The sequence below is a fragment of the Rhinoraja longicauda genome, chromosome 30 (assembly GCF_053455715.1).
Source record: "Rhinoraja longicauda isolate Sanriku21f chromosome 30, sRhiLon1.1, whole genome shotgun sequence".
Classification (NCBI taxonomy): Eukaryota; Metazoa; Chordata; class Chondrichthyes; order Rajiformes; family Arhynchobatidae; genus Rhinoraja; species Rhinoraja longicauda.
Window position 1 is genome coordinate 22,822,106 of NC_135982.1, and position 23,699 is coordinate 22,845,804.

A 23,699-nucleotide genomic window follows, 5' to 3' on the forward strand; every position below is an offset into this window, starting at 1 on the left:
TCACTGTTTCACAGGTGTGATTATATTTTACTAATTATATGCCTCGTTGTCACCTTCCCCTCGGCTAACAATGAACCATTCTACATTTTTTCTTGATTATTCTTTGATCTGTTGTATTCACACCTTACACTTCCATATCTCTATGCCTCCATCTCCCCTGACTCTCAGCCTGAAGGGTCTCAACCCGAAACGTCACCCATTCTGTCTCTCCAGAGATGCTGCCTGTCCAGCTGAATTACTCAAGCATTTTGTGTCTAAATAGATGGCTTTGTGATAAGACCATACTTGGAGTACTGTGTATAATGCTGGTCACCCTACTATGGGAAGGGTATCAATAAATTGGAAAGGGTGTAAGATTTACCAGGATGTCGCAGGGTCTGGAAAGTTTGAGTAATGAAGAGAGCTGGGTCCTTTTTAAGGTCACTCCCTCGGTGTAGGAGGTCAAGGAGTGACCTTACAGAGCATATCATATTCATGAAGTGCATAGATGAGGTGAATAGTCACCTCTTTTCTCCAGGATAGTGGAGGGTAGCCCTACAACTAGAGGGCTTAGATTTAAAGTGAAGGGAGAAACATTTTTAAAAGGACCAGAGGGCATCGTTTTTGCCATTCCGAGGGTTTATAGAAAGTGGTAGAGGCAGGTACAATTACAACATTTAAAAAACACTTGGATACCATTTTTAATGTTTTATTTCTTTATTTTTAAGACCAACAATCGAAAACCTGCTCAGTTTGGAGTTTCTTGCCAAGATTTTCGGCTGTTAAAACCATGGATCAAAGAGCTAATGGCATTGATGGCAAGGCATGAATGCTTGATGGCTTGATTGTTGAAGGTCAATTGTCTCATCATAGCAACTATTTTTTGATCAATTTTACCCAAGAAAATCCTTCATATCGTGTTCTCAACTAATAAAAATCATTGGATTTATCCTGATTAAATATCTTAATTTGTAACGTCATACTTGGTGCAGTACCAATAATTATGGGATTTTCTTTTTCTGGCTGGCTGATTTGCAGCAAGATGCTACAATTATTTTCATTGCCAGCTTTAATAGATGTATTCAAGGTGCTCAACTGTGAAACAAACAGATCAACCAGACCTAGTGCCGGCTAATGAGCAATCCTATCGTGTAATTAGCATTCTCAAATCCATGGGAATGGTATCCACAAGCTCAATTACTTACTATCCACACTCTTAATGTTGGTAGCTTAACTGTGTTTATATGGGTTTGCCTGTGCATGTGTGAAAGCATGCACAAGAGTGTATGTGAATTGCTAATCATTTAATTTTGAAGTCTGTTTTCAAAATGAACTCCAGATTGTTAATTTATAATTGCTAGGTATGACTACTGAAACATTACATTAGTGCACAAGAAAGATTTTAAAAGACAAAATAGTCCATGTAACTTTCTCCCTCTAGAACTTTTAGCAAGTGCATGTTGTGCATGATGGGAACAATTATTTAATTCTTTCTGTGACCATCATGGCTCTGATCATATTTTATTTCATCTTTTTTTAATGACAAAGGTGATCATTTGGCACATTGAGCAAGTCCATCAATCCCATTCCCCCATTTAGTTCCATGTAACCTATTCTCTCTCACATGATTATTAATTCCACCAGATTCTCTTGCCACTCACTTGTAACAGGAGTAATTAATTGCTTACTACCCTATCAACCAGCAAGTTTTTGGGGGTGTCATCATGTTTGCACACAAGTTAAACCTATTGAAAGAGAAATGTATTATTTGAAAATACCATGATGGAATAGGATTCCAGCATCTGCAGATTCTTGTGTCACCATTGTGGTAGTCAATTTTTAAAATGCTTTGTGATCACCCCCAAAACTGCACAAGTAGAGAAATAATGTCTATTGTATAGTTCCTCAATAATTTTTCAATGCTTCAAAGTGATTTACAATCAAAATTACGACAGACGTACATTGAGTGCAGTGCAGAAAACTTAGCAGACAGTTTAGTTCTACAAGGGTCCATTGATTGAAACAAACACGTTCTTTCTTTGCCAATGTAATTCAGGTGATGGTCAGCACAAAGCATTTTAATTTGGCAAGCCATAATTTAAAGGTAGATTTGAAGTATTTCTTCAATTCATTATAATCTCTACTAAAAAGATATTCATAACATTAACAGAGTTAGAAATACTTCCAAAGATCAGCTGAATGGTCTATGAGTACTTCTATTTACCAGCAAATATACTTCAATTAAGAATAACCCAGAAAACAAAAGATAAAAATAGGAGCCATTTGAAAGATGACTGGTAACATTTTACTAATCCTCCGATAGTTCCTGAATATTTCTCTTTGTTTGTTTATCCTAAAATCTCAATCTCAGCAGATCCAGATATGTAGTTGCAAAACAGCAAGTTCTATCAATTATGCAGAAGGTTACCTCATGTCTTGGCTAATGATTTAAGACAAAGTGCTGGAGTAAGTCAGCGGGTCAGGCAGCATCACTGGAGAACACGGCTAGTCGACATTTTGGGTTGGGACCCTTCTTTAGTCCCGACCTGAAACTTCGAACATCCATATTCTCCAGATATGCTGCCTGACCTGCTGTGTTACCTCAGCACTTTATTTATTTTTTCGTAAACCAGCATCTGCAGTTCCTTTTGGCTGGATAATGATTTAGATGGCCAAGTTTACCAACCATACAGTGATTAATGGTGGTAAGCATTGAAGGTGAAAATATAAATTACAATGAGATAATATGAGATTTAACAACTTGTATAACTGTGATAGATCGATTTTGATGCAGGTAAATGTGAGGCCAGTCACTTTGCATTCAGCAAGGACGGGATGGACTAATTTTAAATGGCGTAAAACTAGAATTAATGTCCAAACAAATTTAAGAGGTGCACATAAATAGATAATGGATACATACAGATAATAATCAATAGAAGTTAGTTGTGTGAATTTACTTGCTTCACAAATTAGCTGTGACTCCAGTGAACTGCAGAAAGACTCAAGGGGATAAATAGACTACTCCTGTTCCCAACTTCTTATGCCTTGCAAAATGTGAGTTAAACTATTCTTTTTTTTTTTTAATTAAAAAGGGTGGTGCACATGGCTTTAAAACATCTCAGTTGATCAAGAGACAACATTTGATGAATTAACAATGTAATTGTAATTAAATGTATTTTGCCTTTAAACACGACTATTTTGTGCATTTCTTTTCTCAATTTTAACTGCAATTCTCAGCAATTCTTTACATAGAAGCATAGACGCATAGATAATAGGTGCAGGAGGAGGCCATTCGGCCCTTCAAGCCAGCACTGCCATTCAATGTGATCATGGCTGATCATCCACAATCAGTACCCCATTCCTGCCTTCTCCCCATACCCCTTGATTCTGCTAGCCCTAAGAGCTCTATCTAACTCTCTTGTTGCATCCAGTGAATCGGCCTCCACTGCCTTCTGAGGCAGAGAATTCCACGAATTCACAACTCTGTGTGAAAAAGTTTTTCCTCATCTCAGTTCTAAATGGCCTACCCCTTATTCTTAAACTGTGGCCCCTGGTTCTGGACTCCCCCAACATCGGGAACATGTTTCCTGCATCTAGTGTGTCCAATCCCTTAATAATTTTACATGTTTCTATAAGATCCCCTTTCATCCTTCTAAATTCCAGTGAATACAAGCCATGTCGCTCCATTCTTACAACATATGACAGTCTACATGATTAAACAGGAGGATATCAAAGCACCATTAATTGGTCAACATGATTTATATTATGATAGCACTAAATAACATCATCTCATAATATTTGTTAAGGAACGCAGTAAAATATTTGAAATAACCAGCAATAGTTCTCATAGTCCAGAGCTAAATACCAATTGTAAGAAGTGCAACTATAGAAAATGAATCAGCTGTTGGGCTATCCAAGCACTGCAGAAGAGGAATAGGACAATTATTGTCATGAAAATTCCAGGCTGGATGCAACAAAGTTGGGCAATCCTTGTTTATTGAGTTATTAGTCTGGGAAATTATTCCAATTAAAAAATAATGCAGAATAATCTGCTTGACTCGTGCATCATGCAATACTCCGCAACGATCATAAAGAGTAGATGACCTACTTGCCAGCTGCATAAACCTCTGCTGTGTCAAAGAGGTTTATTCCATTCTCATAGGCCAGTGTCATCAGCTGTTCAGCCATCTGAAATGAGGGGGACAATAAAGATTTATTGAACCCATTCAAGCAGCTCATAAACACAATAGATGCAATCATTATGATATTTAAAATAAGCATCTTTCTCCTTCTACCCAAATACACCCTTACAAATTGATGTACCTTTGGGAGGTTAAAGAGGGGCTAGATCTCAATTCCTCTGCCATGCATTTATTCGTGTCTAGTCAGCTCCTAACCAAAGTTAGAAATGATCAATTGTTGTGCCTTTCAAACTGTTTCTCATTAGCTTCATCACCTTTGGGAAACTGTTAGTGTAACACACTCCAACATTACATAGAAACATAGAAAATAGGTGCAGGAGTAGGCCATTCGGCCCTTCGAGCCTGCACCACCATTCAATATGATCATGGCTGATCATTCAGCTCAGTAGCCTGTACCTGCCTTCTCTCCATACCCCCTGATCCCTTTAGCAAAAAGGGCCACATCTAACTCCCTCTTAAATATAGCCAATGAACTGGCCTCAACTACCTTCTGTGGCAGAGAATTCCACAGACTCACCACTCTCTGTGTGAAGAAATGTTTTCTCATCTCGGTCCTAAAAGACTTCCCCCTTATCCTTAAGCTGTGACCCCTGGTTCTGGACTCCCCCAACATCGGGAACAATCTTCCCGCATCTAGCCTCTCCAACCCCTTAAGAATTTTATATGTTTCTATAAGATCCCCCCTCAGTCTTCTAAATTCCAGCGAGTTTTACATTTACATTTACATTTACATGTATTGGCCACTTTGATTTTCCAAACATTCCTCTTGAAGATGGTGGGAGAACAACGGGGGACCCGGTGTGAGGGGAGGCAATCTAGTTTTAGAATCCTCTGCCCATGGGATAAGCCTGTGTTTGTTTGTTTGTTTGTTCGTTCATTCGTTAGTTCCGGTTAAGGCGCTGTGCACACAGCAGCAAGCCAACAGTCGCTTGTCTTTCTCTTTTTGTTTTCACTTTTAATTTCAAGTTTTCATGTACCTTGTTGTGTGTTGTGACTGTTGGCAAACCAATATCCTTCCGGGGATGAATAAAGTTTTATCGTATCGTATCGGAGGTTGCGAACTGAACAAATACAGCTCTTAGATTATAGGATGGGCGAGGTTTCAGACCATTGTTTTACACAAACACCAGGCTACTTGCAAATGGGATTTTGTTGATTGCTACAAATGAAAACTGCAAAGCTTTGATTGCCCCATGTTGTTGACCATTTCTCATTCAAGTTACCCACAGTAACATGGCACTTATGCTGTTTCAGACTTGTAGACTCGACACATACCTCATCGGTGATCTGTCCTCCAAAGGTAACCCATGTTCCTGTTGAATGATAAAAGTTGAAGAACTTAAAAAATTTATTTTCAGCTTATAAGAAAATTAAATGACAAAACATGTAACCAAGTCAATGTTATTTACTTAAGTTTTCTTAGTTTATATGTCAGCTGTAGATTCAATAAATTACATGAATCTGGAAGCAAAGATCTTTTCTATTTGACAACCATAATTTTCAAGCAAAATACTGAAGATGCTGCAAGTCTGAAACTGGACAAAGTGCTGGAATTAATCAATTGGCCCGGCAACATCTATGGATATAGAACAGATGGCTGTTATTAGTTTGTGCATGAGAAGAATCATTGCTTACCTAGGCCAAGACAGGATACCCTTAGTCCTGATTTTCCAAGGTTTCTATTACAAAATAAAAATATATGATGCAATTACAATAAATGAAACAATATTTTGTCGACACTGTCATGATATTTTATTGAAATTCTTGTTCCAATTTTTCCCATTAAGTTAGATCTTATTGTTCGCTCAATCCTAAATATTTATCAAATATACCACTTCACCAACATTAATAATGGGCTTTGAACATTGTAATGTTCGAAGTCCATTAACACTGCCTAAGTGAATGGGGAGGCAGATTCTCTCATGACACTAGAACATATCCAGAAGAGTACATCAGTTGCCATGGAATATTAAGAAATGGACCTTGTGTTGATAAATGGAATTAGTATTGATGGGCATTGCTGGTTGAAACGAACATGGTGAATGGAAGGGCCTGGTTTTGTGATGCTCAACTCTCTGACCTGCAACATTTTAATTCAGTTTTCCGCTCATTGTGGATAGTGCCTGATCTACAGGGTATATCCAGTATTCTTCTTTGTATCACGTCTCTGCCAACTACTGTATTCTCCATTAGCAAGTCTACTACATTATTTTGTTCTTTTTCTCTCTCTGCCCTTACTCATCTGTTAACTAGGTGGCACCAACAGCATTGTGGTCTCCACCCTATCATAAACATTCTTTAATCTCTCTATTCCTCTCATCTGCAGCTTAAAATGAATTTACATTTTCCACTTCCCCAATTCTAACAAAGGATCATTGCTCTGAAACATTAACTTTCATCTTTCTCCATAATACTGCCTTCCCTGCAGACTGGACCCAACACTTTCTCTTTTAATGAAAAGAAAATTAAGTTCATCAATTTTTTTGGAGATCCCAGGGTGTGTCAGGGAGCCCACATAAAGTACTGAGTAAGGAACTGCAAAGGGCACATGATTAAAGTGTCATATAAAAGGCTACTGCACAAGGGCTCAGGGTATTTGGTATATTAACATGGGAAGACAACTGGTTAACTGACAAAAAACAGTATGGATAAAGGATCAATTTGTTTTATTTCTTAAAGACTGCAGCACCACTGATGGTCATGTCTTATGTTGTCTATACTATAAGCTCCAGAATTCTTTCCTTTCAAATCTCTATCTCACATTCTTCCTTGTTAAGGTACTCCTTAAAAATTGATAGAGAACTTTTGGTCATCTGTAGTTTCCTCTTGAGGCTTAACATCAAATCCTTGTCATAATAATGTGCAGCAAAGTGTGATGGTTTATAATTTAAAGATATTATTGAGACTTAGCAATGACAGAGTTTGGGAAAAGATGACCAGTTGTCAATGTAGTAGATGTTGTTGTTGGTGCCAGAGGATATCGGGTAGATTCTGGATTAAACATGAGAGAAATATTAAGACATCAGTGTGTGGATTCACCATTAGAATCAATCATTAGATTTAATGGCCTTCCACTATTACCAAAATAATCTTACATTCTGTGCTTAAATAATAAATAACTACATTATTAACTTGTGCATGTAACTATGGAAGAATCTTTACATTATGTTGCGTATATAAAAATTTAATGGAAATGTGATATCAGACATGACTTTTAAATTATATTTCTCGACTACTAATGAGAAACCAAGATTACAGATTTCCAATATAATTTGCTGGAAGCACAGAATGGTCAGGACTAATCTTCCTCGAGCTCAAACTAATATAAAGCAGAGCAACAGAATTGATATGAGAGAAACAAATCTGATTAAAAGAAATAATGTATGAAAGACAAACCAAAACCAAAAGCATCAATAATTCAAGATTGGGAGTGCTGGAAATTAATCAAACTAGATTTCAGAGGATTTTCAGAATTACCAATAAACTTTTATGTTTGAAATAAGACACTAAAAATCTATTTTTACAAGACCAGGATTATCTTAATTTAACTTGTGCAACACATCCATTCAGCATTTTGAGCTCTGATATATCCAGTTTCAAAAACATTTCGATATATTTAAAAGACGACTTTTCCCAGTGGATGACTTTAGGAATCATAAAACGGATAGGAGTTTGCTGGTAGTTGGGCAAAATGAATGATTATCTATCCCTGCGAGTGAAGAAGGTCTGGTTAAGTGAAGGCAAATGACAGAAGGTGCTCAATGCTATTTCAACCAAGAATAATGTGGGGACTGATTGTTGTGAAAGCAGGATGTTGACTACACAATGCATCAGAAATAGCGTACAGCACATCAACATGCAATACTGCATGCAAAAATGATGTCGGTTCAGCAAGCAGTTCAGAAGCGTATCTAAAAATTGCACTGCGAAATTAATATGAACTATTGCATTCCCAAATCTCATTTTGCAGTTTATTTTTAGAACATATACCATTTTAAAGGTTAATTCCTGAGATAGTTGTTCACAAGAAACAGGATAAATTCAATTACTGCCGTTTGTTTACTCTTAAGTATCAGTAAAATAATCAAGATGCCATCAACTTCCAACAGTAGTCATCCTCCAATAGATTTTTTTAGTGGCCAAATCAATGATGCCATCTAGGTTTTGCCAGGACCACTCGGCTCCAAAATTCATCACAGACTTGATCCAAACATGAACTAATGCTGAATTCGAGAGGTGAGGTGAGAAATAATGCCCTTGCCAACAAGGCAGCGTTCGTGAGAGTGTGGCATCCAGAATTCTGGTAAAACTCAAGTCAATAGTCATCAATTAATTCATAATTCTCATAAAAGAACATGGCTGTGGTTGTTGGAGGTCAACTACCTCAGCATTAGGACATCACTGCAGGAGTTGACCAGGACTGTCTTAAGCCCAACCATTTCAACAACCTTGTCATTGACTAACCATCCATTATTGAGTCAGAAGTGGATGCCCACGGATGGCTGCGTAACTCCTCAGCAAACAAGGCAGTGCCAGACAACACTTGGTCATGCTAAACAGAAGTCAAGTCAAGTCAAGTCAATTTTATTTGTATAGCACATTTAAAAACAACCCACGTTGACCAAAGTGCTGTACATTTGATTAGGTTCCAATAGAAAAAAAAATGAAAGTAACATGCACCCAACAAAAGTGCCAGGTAATGACAATTTCCAACAAAGAAGAGTCTAATCACCCACCCTTGACGTTCGATTGCATAATTATCACTGAGCACCCCTTCCCCTCCACCCTCTCACAATCAACATTCTGGGGATCACCATTGACAAAAGCTCAACTGGACTAATTACAGTGGCTGCAAGAGCAGGTCAGAGACGGAGTACCCTGCAATTAATGTGTACCTTCCTGACTCTAGAAATCCTTTCTGGCATCAGTAAAAGATGTCAGGATCATGGTGGAATATTTAATTTGCCTGGATAAGTGCAGCTCCAACATCTTTCAAAAAGCAATCTATGACAAGTAATTAGTTTGACTGGCACCCTAACCATCCTAAACATTCATGGCCTTCAACATCCGCTGCTGTGTGTATCATATAAAAATTGAACCACAGTTCTTTTCTTTGGCCTCTATGAAAGCACGTCCAAACCTGCGACCTTTCCAAACAAGGAGGTCCACGATAGTTAGGAATGCAATCACCTGCGACTTCTCCTCCAGGATGCATACGGTCTTGATGTGGAAATATTGTAATTAGATCTAAACCCTGGAATCCCCTGCCCAACAGCACCATGGGAACACCTTCACCTGAAGTATTGCAGCAGTTTAACAAAGTCACTCATCATCAGACCATAAGACAGGAGCAGAATTAGGCCATTCTGTTCATTGAATCTACTCTGCCATTTGATCATGGCTGATCTATTTTTTCCCTCTGAACCCCATTTTCCTGCCTTCTCCCCATAACCTCTGATGCCCACCACCTTCTCATGGGTAATTTGGGATGGACAATAGATGTTGGTGATTAAGGATGGGCAATAAATGTCCAGATTCTGAGAAAAAAAAAGGAGATTAAAAACAACTCAACATAGATGCTGACTACTGTTCTAGAATTTTCCATTTGAGTTTAAATTTTGAGAAGCTGCAGCATTTGCTTGTTTCTAAGAACAATAGCCTCACACTATTGGAAATATATATTTGCAACAATAAACAGATTTTAAAATATAAAACATTCAAAACGGAAATTGGGAAAATTGAGTGTCCGCACCAAGAATTTATCACATACAGATTTATTTCTTCCTCTAAAAATGTATTTTGGCACTTCATGATTAATGAGTATTTTAACAAGTAGATATCCCATTCATAAAAAGCCACTGGACTTAATTGATAATGAATAATGGATTTCACTTTCCAATGACCTGAGATATGTTTACCATGTTTATGTGCATTGGCAATATTGAGAAATTTGTAGAGATTCATTTACATTAATAACTTCCATTGGCAGCCAGCACACAATACCAAATGTGGAAAAGAAAGATGATTTCCAGGCCAATATTAGCAAATCTTAAAGGAGCAATATTAGGTTTTCTGCTCCATCATGCAAATTTCATTTAGACACTTTAACATATTTCTATATTGAATATTTTAGAGTATTGGTTTCCAAAATTACTATAAGAAAGAATTATGATCTAAGCCCTTCTTGACATAAGCATATTCATCATTTCTGTGGGGAAATTTAATGTTTGAAAAACACAATCAAGCATTATTTGAGATAAAGTAGCTTTTTTCACCATCTTTTCAAACTTTATCTTTAAACAGAACGAGGTCTAAAGTTGTGCCATGATAAAATAAACAATTTCAAGTCTTCACAGCCTCCTTGGGTAGAGAATTCCAACAGCCTCCTTGGGTAGAGAATTCCAACAATCTACAAGCTCTTTCACGAAGAAAAATCTCTATCTCAGTCCTAAATAGCTGACTCCTTTTTCCTGAGACTACAGCCCTAAATTCTAAATTCAATACAGTCAGTTGAAGCAACTTCACAGTCTTTATCCTTTCAATCCAATTCAAAAACTTGCTTCAATAAGAAAATACAGGGCAATCGTACTCAAATGCTCCTCAAATGATAGCCCTCTCAATCCAAAGATCAATCAAGTGCATCGATGATACACCACATCTATGTATGTCCCTTATTGGACAAGACCAACAAGATCATGTACTATTTCAACAATGCTTCTTTATTCTGAGACATCAACACTCTTGCAATGAAATGCCTTGCACTATATACTTTCCAAGTTTTATGTGCTTAACTAGTCCAACATACTACCATTTAGTGGATTCTTACCATTGAGCAAAATCTCTCTTCCTCCCAAAGTGTATATATTTTTTCCACTTTATATTCTATTACCACCTTTTAATCTTATTACTTCAGTTGTTTGCATCACTTTTCAGGCTCTCTATATGGTCTTTGCAGCTTACTTTCCCAAGGAGTTTGTATCATCGCTGTCTTTTCATCCATTAGTATGGATTGTAAATAGCTCAGTAAATAGCCGACCAAATTATTAAAAGCATGCGAAAATAAACATTTTCACTCATTTATTTTTACTGCTTCCCTCAGTGTCAATATATTAACTCCAACCCCCAACTGTGCCTTATTATACAGAACAGATCCTTTAGGTGTCATTTGAAATGTTCATCAGCTCCATCCTATTTATTATTGCTAGTTACATCCTCAAAACATTTATTCGATTTGTCAAACTAAATTTCTCTTTCATTAAACCATGTTGCCTCTCCCTTATCACAGAATTTTCTAAGTGCTCGTTATCACATCCTCAATAATGGATTCCAGCACTTTTCTGACAGCTGATATTAGGTTCACTGGTCTTCTGTTCCCTATATTCCCTCTCCCCAGTACTGTTACATATTTAACCTATTCTAGAATCTAGAGTATTGTGCATCCCTTGCATCTACAGCCACCTCCATGTACCCTCGAATTTCCGCCATCAGTACACTGTATTTATTAACTTTTAGTTCACTTAATACCCCCCCATATGTACTCTACATTATTCACTTGAGGTTATTCTCTACTACTACACCCCTAGATCCCCATTATTACTTGTTTATTGGGTCATCGACTGTGAAGACACATACAAAATATTTGTTTAATACTTCAGCCACTCCTGTTGTATTAATTGATTCTACCTCAGAGACCAAGATTTAATTTATTAGTTTCATCCGTTTTATTTAGTTGCAGAAACTTCTTTCATTGCTCATTCCTAAAACTTCATCAATCTCAGAATTGCTATTCCTTTTGGCAATAATATATGCCTCATTAGCCTCAGATGCTTAATTCCTCTATGGAATGCAGATGCACTCATATCCCTTAAATTATTTTTTCAATCAATCTCAATTCTTCCTTCAAACCTGCATAATTAGCATTATTCAAATTAATTTCAGCTGAATTATGTCCCTCCTGAACCAAATATATAGGTGCATCAGACCCAAAGAGAGTTCAGATGCAACAAGGTTGACACAGTTTAAAATTAGATGAAGGATTGTGTGTAATTTGTTCATTTTAAATATTAAATTGTTATTTTTATATTTCCTTTATAAATTCCAATACACATACTTATAATGAAAACCTTTGTCATTCCGTCATTTCTTTTCCTGGGTGCAGATATTTCAATCTCTTCAATGCTACGATGATATAATTACAAATCTGTCAAGGTTACAACTATGAGTTTACAAATCAGATTTAAACACTGGATTTCAATCTCAGAAAAATGTTGAAAGAATACGATATTACATTTTTTATTTATTAAAATTATTGAGCAGCCATTTTAAACATCATATTTTGTAAACAATAGGAAATAATTTTGATAAAGCACCTTTTAATTAAACATTGAGTGTTTCTGTCTTCGAAAAAATACCACTGAGCAGTTTAAAATTTGCTAAATTCCCTGACCAAACAACAATTAAACTCTGGATAACCCTCACTGATGGTAAATTAAAGTAATTAGATTGTGACTTCTTAAATGGATACAATTCCATACCCGCAGAATACAACCTATCAATAAGCATTCAATTCCTGTCCTTCTAAAACGATACATCAATTTAATAATAACCATAAAGATCTGCCAATATTTTTACATTTCTGGTGATTTTGGCATTGCATGATCATAACTTATAGGAGAATAACGCCATTTGGCCCAACGAGTCTGTTCCACCATTCAATCATGGCTGATCTATTTTTCCTGCTCAACCTCATTCTACTGTCTTCTTCCCATAGCCTTTGATGCCCTTACTAATCAAGAACCTTTCAATCTCCGTTTTGAAAATACTCAATAAGTTGGCCTCCTTGATTTGGCCTCCAACACTCAATGAATGCCACAGATTCACCACCCTCTGGCTAAAGAAATTCCATCTCATTGCCAATCTAAAATGACATCCTTTTATTCTGAGGCTGAGTCCTCTGGTCCTAGACTCTCCCACTACTGGAAACATCCTCTCCACATCCACTCTTTTCAGTAGATTTCAATGAGATCCCCCCCTCCCCCCATCATGCTACTAAACTCCAGCGATTACAGGCCCAGTGCTGTCAAACACTCATCATACATGAACCCAATCATCCCTGGGATCATTGTCGTAAACCTCCTCTGAACCCTCTCCAATGCCTGCTCACCAAAGCCCAGTTTGCATTTAGGCAGGACCACCAACAGCCTTGGGCGAAGATCTGAATTTCAGAGGCAATGCAAAACCAATTACTCTTAATATGAAGGCAGCAACTGACCTCATGTCATCAAGGAACTTTAGTAAAACAATGAGCATCAAGGGAAAAACATTCCAATAGTTGGTAGCATGGAGAAATGCAACATCCTTAGAACTATTTCCTTCCAAGAGCCAATTGGATACCCACTCTATTAAAACACTGCAATTAAAAATGTCACTATCCTGTGACCCAAATTTAGCAATTATTTCTGGAATTAAAGTCATGCCCTATATTTCATGAAGCAATTAAAGCACACACCAGTCTCCCCCCCCCCCCCCCAGCTCATCACATACATAGAACACTGAGTTAACTCTGATTAGTTATATTCTATTGCCAAATTACTGAACATAAATATTACACTAAAAAGAAACAACCTAATTAAACTGTGTTTTCTCTTTCTATTTTCAAAGATTCAATTGTCAAATGCAAATTGTATGATAGACTTGTATTTTAGACTTGGACATAGAAAAATATTTACAAGTTTTTACCGACAGTTAGAGATATTTTCCAGGAATAAATGGACCAAAAAACTGTAATTCTGAAAATTACTATGTACTTCATTTAGATAATATTGATCGCGAAACAGTGCGTGTACGTACTCCCATTTTACAAAATTATAACGTGCAGATGAGTTTTTTCCATACCTAAACTTCATCCCTGGGTAATTTGAGCTTAAATCACATGAAGATGCCATGTTTTGCACCGACAGTTGTCCTAAACTTCGGGCAACCATAGCCACTGTTCTGAACTTGCCTTTACTTCCTAGGTTGGGGCTACTTGCATTGTGCCGATTGAGTCTCTCATCTGTGCCTCTGTTCTTCAGACTATGATCGGTGCACATAAACGACACCTGCATAATTGCTCTGAAAATCTCAATTGCAAAATTATGTCTTACAGAAAGGATGATCATAGAGTGTCTTCTTGGTGTGGAATGTGTGATAGCAGATGAAGCTCTCAAAATAAAATGGGTAGACTTGCAGCGATTGAATACAGTCTTCAAAATCCAACTAAGCTTTTAACCAAGAAAAATAGAAAGATCAATCGTCGATAGTAAAAAAATGCAGCATATTTCCTTTTCCTTGGAATTGGCACATTTGCTCCTTCTTCATGGTCATGTATTCTACCTATGCTTAGTCCTTATAGATGAATAACGCTGCTGAATCTCCAAAGGGTTTATTTTTTTTTTTCAGTGCCAGCAGTATCTCAAGTGTCAGCGATGTTCTTTTGCTCCCCCTTTATCGTGCTGCAAATTGAAGACACAATTCTTTCAAATCGGAAGAAAGATTTCAGTACTCGAGCATACTTCAGATAATCGTTTCTTGTTAATCTTCTTTTTCAAAGTCATTCCGGAGTGTCATAGTCCATAAACTACCAATGCTAAGTAAGGAAATACTTACCGAAAAGTCCTACGATGAATCCCAAAATCTGCAGCACATTTAACAAAGAAAACTATTATATTTTGTGAATGTTAACCAGACCGCACCAGTTAACACAGATGTATCAATGCAAAGCTAAAACTTCCCTCAGCCGGTACGGAGGCTTAGTGGCATTACAGTGTATATAAAAACAATTAAGGGCTCACTGGGCTGCATCTGACAAGCAGCATAGAAGTCATGAATAAAATAAAAATTGGTTTGCCGGGGGAGTGGGAGAGGAGAAATAGTCCGGGAGCAGGTGGGTAACTGACTCACTACATCAAGTCTTCACCTGTAGAATATTAGCCATACAAAACCGTGCTTAAAAGAGCGCATCTTGTATGAGATACAAAGGTCTACACAGAATAATAAATGTAATTTATAACTTTCATTGAACAAGTAACTCAAAACCTACCACATTCATTAAAAAAACATATTCATTATTTTTTTTTTTCAAAACTGATGCACATATTACTGCAAGTAAATAATCAAACAAATTATCTGCTAGGCCAAAATTATTTTTAAAATAGTTTAGTAACATCACTCAGACATTATTAAATTAGTATCATTACATTCAGTACTTAATAACTTACACAAATCCCTTTACATTTCTGTGATATATCATTTTTGTGGGACCCACAATATTTTTTTTCATATTTGCCACTTGCTACACCAAAAACGGATAAATAATAAATCAACGTTTTACCCAGATATGTGGAATCATGAACCAGAGGACGTGGGTTTAAAGTGAGAGGGGAAAGATTTAATAGGAACCGGAGGGGCATCTTTTTCACACAGAGGGTTGTGGGTATATGGGATGAGCTGCCAGAGGAGGTAGGTATTAAAACAACATTTAAAAGACATCTGGACAGGTACATGGATAGGGACCAAACTCGGTCAGGGGACTAGTGTAGATGGGCCATCTTGGTTGGTATAGTTAAGTTGGGCCAAAGGGCCTGTTTCCATGCTGTATGATTCGATGGCTTATTAACGTCACACTATTTCATGTAATTATATTAATTTAAACACATTACGGTTATTTTAGAATGTTAATTTGTTCAGTAGGATATGCTTATTTATACGGCCATCCATCAGGGCATCAGAGTGATATTCATGGTACACTTGCACAAAAAATACTCAGGAGAATAGGTCATACAAAAATATGGCCTGCAACAGTGCAATTCATCTGGTTTGTGGCCTTGGAATCCAAGACATGGATATGGCATAGACTGCACAATAGGTTGTAGAGCTGTTGCCCCACAATTCCAGGTTCAATCATGACTTCCGGCGCTGTCTGTGTGGAGAGTGTGCATTCTCCCTGTAACCCTGTACGTATCCACTGCGGCTCCAGTTACTTCCCTCATCCCAAAGATAGGTGGGCTGGTAGGTTAATTGGCCACTGTAAATTGCCATAGCACATTATTGGTAAACTGTAGAATCGGGGAGGAGTTGATGGTAATATGAGGTGAATAAAAAAGAGATTAGTAAAAATTAGTGCTTGATGTGTGGTTTAATTTGGAGATAGTGTGGAAATAGGCCCTTCGGCCCACCGAGTCCGCACTGACCAGCGATCCTCGTACATTAACACAAGCCTACGCACCACACACTAGGAGCAATTTACACTTCTACCAATTTTACAAACCCAAGCCTATGAACCTGTACGTCTTTGGAGTGCGGGAGGAAACTGAAGATCTCGGAGAAAACCCACGCGGTCACTGGGAGACCATACAAACTCTGTACGGCAGCACCCATAGTTGGGCTCGAACCCGGGTCTCTGGCGCTGCAAGCGCTGGAGGGCAGCAACTCTACCGCTGCATCACCTTGCCAACCCCGTGGCATGATGGTTGGCATCATGCTTCCTTGCTCTATGGTTCCATGACATCCACAGAGATGCTCTCTTTTAACATATTTATGTATATTTATTTATATCTCTTGATAAGGAGTAAGGAGGGGTGGGTAGTGAGTGAATGGAGGTGGAAGAGAGTGAAAGACGGGGAGGGACTGGGAAGAAAGTTGTGCATGCTGGGAAGGTGGGGGTTACCTGAAATTGGAAAATTCTATGTTCAAGCCCCTGGGTTGTAGGCTACCCAAGCAGAATTCGAGGTGCTGTTCTTCCCAGTTGGCATGTGACCTCCAGTTAGCATATGGCAATGGTGGAGGCCAACAAGAGACATATCAGTGTAGGAATGGAAAGGCAAATGAAGTGAGTTGCTCCAACAGTCCCTAACTGTTAATTATTGATCTAAAAAATCTGGATTACTCTCCACATCTCTGGCAGTAGTTTCTAATGGACTCCACAGATGAGCACCTAGCCACAACTTAGTAAATGCAAATGTTATCCAGTGACTATCTGACTATCGGACTAGAAAGACTCAATCTCTGCTCTGTCCCTAATAAACTAGTCTCAGCCAGGGTGGTGTTCTGGATCCTATAAATGCTTTCAGCATCTCTGCTCGTGGGGAGGTGAGTGGCAAGGGGATTGGAGGCAGTTGGAGTTAAGTTGTGTCTGTAATCACAATGGAGTAGCGAGGAATGGGTAGTGAGTGAATGGAGCAAAAAGAGAGGGAAGAAGGTGGCGGGAGTAGTGGAAAGAAAGTTATGCGTGGGGGGGGGGGTGGATTTCCAGCTTTGATTAGTTAGATGTGTCAAATGTGGTGAGCAGATATATTTCAAAAATTGCAGGTGACAATTTCACAATTTCTACAGCATCAAATAAAACCTTCAGGTCAATGATGCAAACAATATTCACTCTTTGTTGGGAAGGTCAGTTGTAATATAAAGCCAATATCATTTTTTAATTTTTTTTTAAGGATAGCATTTCTAAATGTATCACCAACTGTGGTAAAATGCCGTCTTTATTTCAGGCTGTATAGAGCTGCATTGTTCTCTGTCATTATAATGAAGAAGTCAGCTCACATTTCTGCACCATAGCTCTGGAAAAGCTAATGTTCCCTGAATACTATTTGACTCATCTGCAAACAAGCTTCCATTTGTCAATGCATTCTCCAGTCTGAAGAAAGGTCTCGACCCGAAACGTCACCCATTCCTTCTCTCCTGAGATGCTGCCTGACCCACTGAGTTACTCCAGCATTTTGTGATACCTTCGATTTGTACCAGCATCTGCAGTTATTTTCCTCCATTCAAATACAGTTTTAACATATTCCCAGATTGTCCAGTATGCAATCCAGGTGTTCAAATGTTATTTCATAGCCAGCCATTTTAATAATAATAATAATATATTCTTTTATTTGTCCCACACCAGGGAAATTTACAGTGTTACAGCAGCAAAGTGGATAGCAAGAGATCATTCATTATAAATAAAAGGAAAGACAAGGATAAATTGTCATCAATTTACTGTGTAAATTGTGTTTTACTGTGTTTTAAATGCCATTATTATTTCTTTTCCTAATGAACTAGCAGATCTACAAAAGAAGTAACTGTAGTTACATTAAAAATGGTCTTTTTAACAAAGTACATTTTTTTAAACTGATAGTTTGCATTTCGAAATTATCACTTGCACAAACTATTGCTATTCATTATGCCTGCTGGAAATTTTGCACAGTGGGAACTGCATGTGCAAAGCAACTGGCAGACATTCCTACTTCTTGCTATATGGCTCTCAAACTTGCTGATATTCATTGCCAAAAATATACTATGAGAAAAGCTACTGAGGAGCATGGAAACATATCCCAAGAAGAAATTTGTATACAAGAGAGATGGTAGAAAAACAGTGGCAACAAAGTTAAATGGCATCCTGTAAGTTAACAAAATGTAACGTTTTGCATCAAACTATTCGCACAATTAGCAAATAGGTTATGTAAACTAATTTAATTGATTTTAATTTTTGAAGGCAAATAAATATTAATGGGAATAAAACTTTTATCCAGGGTACATTACATCACAAGATGAAACTTCCTCAACGTTACTGAAATAGTGACTTCTATTTCTGCTTCAGCAAGTGCCACAGTGACTGAAAGGTGGAATATCATTTAACATGCTTTAGGAGCAAGGGTCACACAATTTAATCCAGTTATATAATACAGCAACCCCAACTAATGTATTAAATAATCTGTATGTCATTTAAAAAGTTCTATGTAGCTTCTACTATACTTTGACAATATTTGCCATATTCATCATTGTTAAGACCTTTTTATAGCACCACCACATTTGGTGTAAATTCATTGGGTTAGGTACAACTAGGCATTGGCATTTAGATTGATATCACTTGTGCAAACTCCACGAGTTTTATGCATAGTTGCAACACATGCACAAAAGTTTTATCTCAAGACCCTTCTTCAGACGCTTCTTCAGTCTGAAGGGTCTCGACCCAAGACGTTATCCATTATTTAGTCTGAAGAAGGGTCTTGACCCGAAACGTCACCCATTCCTTCTCTCCAGAGATGCTGCCTGTTCCGTTGAGTTACTGAGTTACTCCAGCATTTCGTGTCTACCTTCAATTTAAACCAACATCTGCAGTTCTTTCCTACACAAAAGTTTTATTATACACCATACATGAAAGTGTCCATTGGGTTTCATTAACTATTTTAAACCTCAGTGGCTTTGTGACTGCAGCAGAGCTGATGGGTGATTATTCCACAGGGGTGAGGACATTGCAGATAGTCCTGAATTGCTGAGAGCAACTCTGGACCAGATGCAGTGTAAAGCCAGCCATCTTTCTTGTAACAGTCACCAGCAATCTAACCGATGGGCATGGTTTTGAAAGTTACAACTTTTAGTACTGGTCCAGGTACATATAACAAGATTACCTGCCTTCACCAACCCTTTAAGCAGTGAATTCCAGATTCATACTATTTTGGGGGTGAAAAATTACTCTTTAATTCTACCAATTATCTTAAATCTGCATTCCTTCGTTCTTGGCTTCTTTGATAATTTGAAAAAAATTGCCACGCTGTTAATTTTACAATCTTTTACACTTTGATCAGATCTGTCCTCAACCTCCCTTCTTCCAAATAAAAAACACAAACTCAGCTACTCTTCCTTAACTAAAGTTCCCCAGCCATAACAAGAGCCTCTTTGGCATGCTAATGTCTTCTCTACAACAGACAATTGAGTGTCCCAAGCAAAGCATGTTTGGGCAGCATCTCACTTCAGCTTCCAGTATTGACAAGCCCAAAACTGGCCTTGTAATTCAGTTTTTTCTTTCTTAAGTATATATTCAATTTGCATCTGAAAGTTACAGCTGAATGTATTTCCATCACCGTTCTTCCTAGATTGTGCTTTCTAGATTGTGATAAGGTGCTCATCTCCAGTTTGGTACATGCCAAATACCAAAAATCTGTTGCACTGTTTCTAACCAGTGTTATCAGATAAAACATAGAAACATAGAAAATAGGTGCAGGAGGAGGCCATTCGGCCCTTCAAGCCAGCACCACCATTCATTGTGATCATGGCTGATCGTCCCCAATCAATACCCCGTGCCTGCCTTCTCCCCATATCCCTTGATTCTATCTAACTCTCTCTTAAATCCATCCAGTGATTTGGCTTCCACTGCCCTCTGTGGCAAAGAATTCCACAAATTCACAACTCTCTGGGTACATTTTTTTTTTCTCACCTCAGTTTTAAATGGCCTCCCCTTTATTCTAAGACGGTGGCCCCTGGTTCTATTTTTTTTAAAAAACTCTATCATTTTGAAAATTCCACTTAATTTTAGCCGTGATCTTCTGTGCTCTAAATGTTAGAGTGTGAAGGAAACAATTCTGGCTTTTCTAGTTTCTTCGTATAACTACGGTTGTTTATATCTCGCCCCATTGGGAAAAATCTCTTTCAAGGTTTTCACATCCTTTCCAAAGTGTTGTGCATAAAATTAATCTATTCTCCAGAGTGGCTTATCTTCCTTACTAATATCAATAAACTAAAAGAGTCTTGTGAGAAATTTAAGAGCCTTATTATCACACCCTGCCACCTTCAACAATTAATATATACAAATCCACAGATTTCCATCCCTTTTGCATCACTTTAATAATTGTATTGAAATTCCCCTCCTCATTCTTCCTTCAAAACTGCCTTACTTCACTGCATTAAATTTCACCTGCCTTGAGCCAAATTGTCCCCCAAGTCCATTACTTCCTTACAACATCCATCTCTGTATAATCTTTTTTTTATAGGCAACTTCCTTCCCTGGCAACTCTGTATTGTGTGCTGTCAATCTCTCACAATGAAAACTCTGCATTATTTATTTCTGTGTTAAACTGTAACATTTTCCAGTAATGCATGAAAGATTAATGAGAGTTTCCAGCTGTCATTCAGTGCGAGATCAAATCTACCATAGTTGTAGAGGGGCAACTAAAAAGATTGCACTCCAGCCAAGCATAACTAGGAAATGAGATTCTTTTCACTGGGCTGTCAATCATATTTTGATCGGATCTACACTTCCCAAAACCTGTTGAATTATTCATTGTCACTACATAGCAGGTAGCTACAATAAAATCTGTAATCACTACCTGATTGCATTTTAATGAGACAATTTTGGGAGTAAGCATTATGATAAGGCCAATGGGCCCCATCAGTGATGTGTGTTCCATATTAGTTTATTTAACCCCCATTTATTGATATTCCAGTACATTCTCAGAATGCAGCCAAAATCCTGCTGAGAATTTTTTTTTTTTGCTGATCAACAAAAACATAAACAAATCTTCTTCATATGTCATGTAATGCTGCAAATAGTGGAAACACTGGCATGGGCCTTACCATGTCTCTCAGTGATGCTGCAAGAGTCCTTTCAGATACAATGACTATCACATGGCTAGGTGTTTTTTTACACATGGATATAACAACATATTCTATTTGTAAAAACTCTCAAACAGAAATATCATCATCAAGCAATTAAACTGTTTTGGTATTCTTGGTTGATTAACTCAAACATAGACTTACTCTGTTACTACATTCAGGCCTTAGATGAATCCATTAATGATACTGAATCTGATTAGCTATAGCTCATGTAACATGACTATGTTGAAATATTGACAGTTACTGCCATTATATTCTCCCAACATTATTACGGTAACAAGCCTTATGATATAGGTAATACCAGATCTAAAGCTCAATTATTTCCTTACTCCCAACTATTTCTTTCTCTTTTCTCAGAACTTGCAAATTTGTGTCATATAGTTTACCATGAAGGATGCAATATTTGCTAAAGTCACCCAACTTGCACCTCCTTCTTATCCAATTCTGCCTCCAGACAACATACATGAGCTTCCCTTATCCATATCTTTGTTATTTTTGAACTTGATGGTTTCAATGCAATCCAAGCCTTTTATTTTCAACAGTCTAGAATTTGAAGTCATCCAAATCTTTTGCAGCCTGCGTCCTAACTCTCACTGCCCACTTCATTCATCATTACTGTGGTATTGAATCACAACTAAAATCAGTTATCTGGGATTAAACATTTGATCCTGGTTTTTAAAATCTCCCTCCACTACCTTATCGCTAATCTCTACCAGTCGTGCAAATGAATGACATCTCCAAGTTCTTCCAATTCTCCCCCCATAAGACAATTTTAAACACTGCTCCTTGCATTTGTAAATAAACACAAAGCCCTTATGATTTTAAAAGCTTCGTCAATTTGACCTGTTGCCTCCTTTAAAATTATGTCATTCAATTAAATCACCCTTCTCATTCTTCCTTCAAAGTGTTTCACTTCACATTTCACTGCTTTAACTTTCATCGGGCAGGTGCCAATTCCAATAGTATTCAAAGCCCCCTAACTCCAGGATTTCATATTAATATTCAGAAACCCACCTCGTGCAAAAGCAAAAAAAGTTCATAAAGGAGTTAAAAATCACAAAACAGTTTGAAATTACATGAACGCTGACAGCAGAAATTAAAATTCAATATTAAGTTTAAGAGTAAATGTTATTCCAAAACATTCAGTTGACCATAAATGACCATACAGCACTGATGTACAGAGGGATGTTGGTGTCCAAATATAACTCCCTGAGAGTGGCAACACAAATAGAGAGAGTGGTAAAGAAGGCATATGGTATGCTTGCTCTCATAGGTCAGGGCATTGAGTATAAAAGTCAGGAAATCGTGATGCAGCTGAATAGGACTTTGGTTAGGCCGCATTTGGAGCACTTTGTGCAGTTCTGGTCGCCCTATTACAGAAAGGATGTGGAAGCTTTTGAAAGGGCACAGATGAGGTTTACCAGAATGAGGCATGGATTATTAGCTACTGGGAGAGGTAGGGCAGACTAGGATTGTTATCTCTGGAATGCCAGAGATTGTGGGGAGACCTGATAGAAGTATGTAAAATTATAAGAGGTATAGATAGCGTTGACAGTCAGAAACATTTTTCCAGGTTGGATAAGTATAGAAACAAAGAGGTCCTTCTGCAGTTGTACAGGGCCCTAGTGAGACCACACCTGGAGTACTGTGTACAGTTTTGGTCTCCAAATTTGAGGAAGGACATTCTTGCTATTGAGGGCGTTCAGCGTAGGTTTACTAGGTTAATTCCCGGAATGGCGGGATTGTCGTATGTTGAAAGACTGGAGCGACTGGGCTTGTATACACTGGAATTTAGAAGGATGAGAGGGGATCTTATTAAAACATATATGATTATGAAGGGATTGGACACGCTAGAGGCAGGAAATATGTTCCCAATGTTGGGGGAGTCCAGAACCGTTTCAGTATACGGGGTAGGCCATTTAGAACGGAAAAACGATGAGGAAAAACTTTTTCACTCAAAGAGTTGTAAATCTGTGGAATTCTCTGCCTCAGAAGGAAGTGGAGGCCAATTCTCTGGATGCTTTCAAGAGAGAGTTCGATAGAGCTCTTAAGGATAGCGAAGTCAGGGGGTATGGGGAGAGGGCAGGAACGGGGTACTGATTGTGG

At 37.8% G+C, this 23,699-nt stretch overlaps 1 protein-coding gene across 12 annotated transcripts in view; it reads right to left on the reverse strand.

Moving 5' to 3' along the window:
* Nucleotides 1-23,699, reverse strand: part of kcnab2a (potassium voltage-gated channel subfamily A regulatory beta subunit 2a) — a 141,081-nt gene that overhangs the window by 29,325 nt on the left and 88,057 nt on the right. For all 12 annotated transcript variants that reach the window (XM_078425608.1, XM_078425612.1, XM_078425614.1 and 9 more), the window contains 3 exons: nucleotides 5,817-5,860; nucleotides 5,457-5,494; nucleotides 4,088-4,167 (listed from right to left, as the gene is read on the reverse strand). In XM_078425608.1, the coding sequence (XP_078281734.1) occupies nucleotides 4,088-4,167; nucleotides 5,457-5,494; nucleotides 5,817-5,860 (162 nt within the window). The remainder of the gene's footprint in view (nucleotides 1-4,087; nucleotides 4,168-5,456; nucleotides 5,495-5,816; nucleotides 5,861-23,699) is intronic.